Here is a 2,442-nt window from a genome sequence, read left to right as displayed (position 1 = left end):
CCTGGCCCATCTTTCAAGGATAACCCTCCAGCCCTTGGACGCCCCATCACCTTGGGCCACTGGGCCCAGGGGAGTCATGGGAGCAGACAGAGATGACCGTTTTCTTTTTTATTTGGCTCCTTCTGCCTGCCCCTCCCAGACGAGATTTGGGGCAGCAGCACAGGCAGAGGATGGGGGCCCCAACACTGCCATGGGCCACAGCAGGTGCCCACCTACACTCCCGCACAAGTTCCCAATTCAAGAGCAGCTACAGGAAACAGAGCTCAGAGGCAGAGGAATTGATAGGCCACTTTCCAGAGTCCAACAAGTCCAAACTTAAAACGGAGTAAGATCCTGCTGCTTTCTGAGATGTCACCCCCATACAGGGATGTGGAGATGTGGCCGCAGTCCCCAGAGTCCCTTCCCACCGCCACAACAGCCTCCTCTCCCCCTTGGTCGCAGCCCACTCCATTCTGCTCTTTCCAGGAGGCTTTCTGCAGTCTTCCCTTAGGTAATCCTGCTGCCAGGTCTGCCCGTGCTTGATGGCCGAGTCAGGAGTGCTGGTAGCCCAGCCCAGGGCTGGTTCGCAGATAGCCCCGCGGCCAGGGAAGTGGTCCAGCCGACAGCGCCCCAGAACTTCGGCGCCAGCTTTCCCCGGAGGCCGGGGCCAAGCAGGGAGCCTCGGCCACCGCCCGGGGCCTCACCAGGTGCGTGTGCGTGTGCGCCGAGCACGGGGCACAGCGCAGCGCGGGCGGCGCCAAGGAGCTGCAGGCGTCTGGGTGCGGGAGGCTGGGCCCTGCGGACAGCGGTGCGGGGCGCGGGGGGCTGGAGCCCTCGTCTCTCGCGCCCTTGCTGCGCGCTGCCTGGCCGTGACACTCCAGGTGGCCGCAGGGCCAGCGAGGCGCGGGGCTGGCGCGCAGGACCAGCGAGAGCGCGGTGATGCGGTGGATAGCCCTGCGCAGCGTGGCGATCTTGGAGAGCCTCTTGCCGCCCAGGTCGTGCCGTAGCGCCCGCCGCAGCGCGTTGAAGGCCTCGTTGTAGTCCAGGATGCGCTTGCGCTCCCGCACGTTGGCAGCCATGCGCCGCGCCTTGGAGCGCACGGGCCTGACGCGCTTTCGGGCCGCCGTCTCCTCTCCCTCTCCCAGCCCGCGGGGGGCGCCGTTCTCCTTCAGTACCCCAAAATCCCTCACTGCCTCCGGATAAGAACCCCCCAAGTCCTCCCCTGAGCCCTCGACCCCCTTCAGGCCTCTGAGACCCAGCCCTGATGCTCCACGAAACATGGCCTATTCCTGGACTCCAGTGCTTGGGCTGTGGGTCCACCCCCGGCGTTTGCTCCTGCAGGCTGGACACTCCCAGCACGGGCGGCGGCAGGCGGTCTCCAGCTGGGCTTTATGGCACCACGTGGCTCCCCGCCCTCCCCATCCATCCATCTCCCTCCTCCAGCTTTATTACCTGCCCCCAGGTAGGTTTGTGAGGGAGGAACTGAGAGGAAGGAAGGAAGCAAGCAAGCAAGGAAGGAAGCATGCAGATTCTTGCATATGGGACCAGCTGGGCAGTTTGGCCACGCCCGGAGCAGTACTCCTATTGCTACTGGGAACTTGCTCTACCTCACACCAGAGGCCTCTTGGGTGGCTGTATTCCACATTCTTTGGATCACAGAGTGTCAAATGTGGCCTCCGGGTAGGCGGAACTGATAAGCTCACCGAAGTATGGCCATGGAAGGTTGAAAGTGTTTTAGGAAACCTGAACCTTTTTTGTCAAGTCTTGTGGGCAACCACAGAGCTGTCACTGAGGTATGACCATCCTAGAAGGATCAATAAGGGAGGGGCAGATGGATACCACAGACCCTGTAAAGCCCTGCAGGTAGTTGAATGGAGCTTCCAGCTTTTCAGCTACCAGCTAGAGGCTGGCTGGGATTCTGGGGTGGGTGTTGTTTTTGTTTTTGTTTTCATAATTTTATTGAGAAACAAATAGCAATGAGACAGTTTCAAACCAAATTGGTAGGACAGTTTCAATAATTATGGCATTGCATACATTCTTCCTAGTGGTTAATTGCTGTACAAGATGCGGACTTGATATCCTATTTACAAACACTATTAGAACAAATCCCTCTATTCATTAAGAGAATGTAACTATGTATCTATCCTAACCATTTTGTTTTTTGTTTGTTTTTTTAAAAATTTTTTATTTATTTATGTGTGTGTGTGTGTGTGTGTGTGTGTGGCCAGCTCAGCCCACCAGGGGGCGGGGCTGGCTGGCATGTGGTGCTGGGGGATTGAACCGTGGTCCCTTTGCTTTGCTAAGCTTGTTCTAAGTAGGTGCTTTAGACCACTGAGCCATCTCACCAGCCCCACCATTTTGAATACACAGATACAAAATGGACATTCATCTGTATACCCTTTTTTTGTTCAGTTCCGTTATTTGAATATTATAGGTATGTAAACTCAGCAAAATGTTCTAAAA

At 56.8% G+C, this 2,442-nt stretch overlaps 1 protein-coding gene across 1 annotated transcript; it reads right to left on the bottom strand.

Annotated features, from left to right (window-relative positions):
• Window positions 1-530: 530 nt before the first annotated feature.
• On the bottom strand, window positions 531-1,259 carry Bhlha9 (basic helix-loop-helix family member a9). Its single transcript, XM_004635481.1, has one exon. The coding sequence runs from the start codon at window positions 1,257-1,259 to the stop codon at window positions 531-533; it is 729 nt and encodes a 242-aa protein (XP_004635538.1).
• Between the last annotated feature and the right edge of the window lie 1,183 nt (window positions 1,260-2,442).

The sequence above is a fragment of the Octodon degus genome, unplaced genomic scaffold (assembly GCF_000260255.1).
Source record: "Octodon degus isolate 3935 unplaced genomic scaffold, OctDeg1.0 scaffold00072, whole genome shotgun sequence".
Taxonomy (NCBI): domain Eukaryota; kingdom Metazoa; phylum Chordata; class Mammalia; order Rodentia; family Octodontidae; genus Octodon; species Octodon degus.
This window is presented reverse-complemented; position numbering and strand designations above follow the sequence as displayed.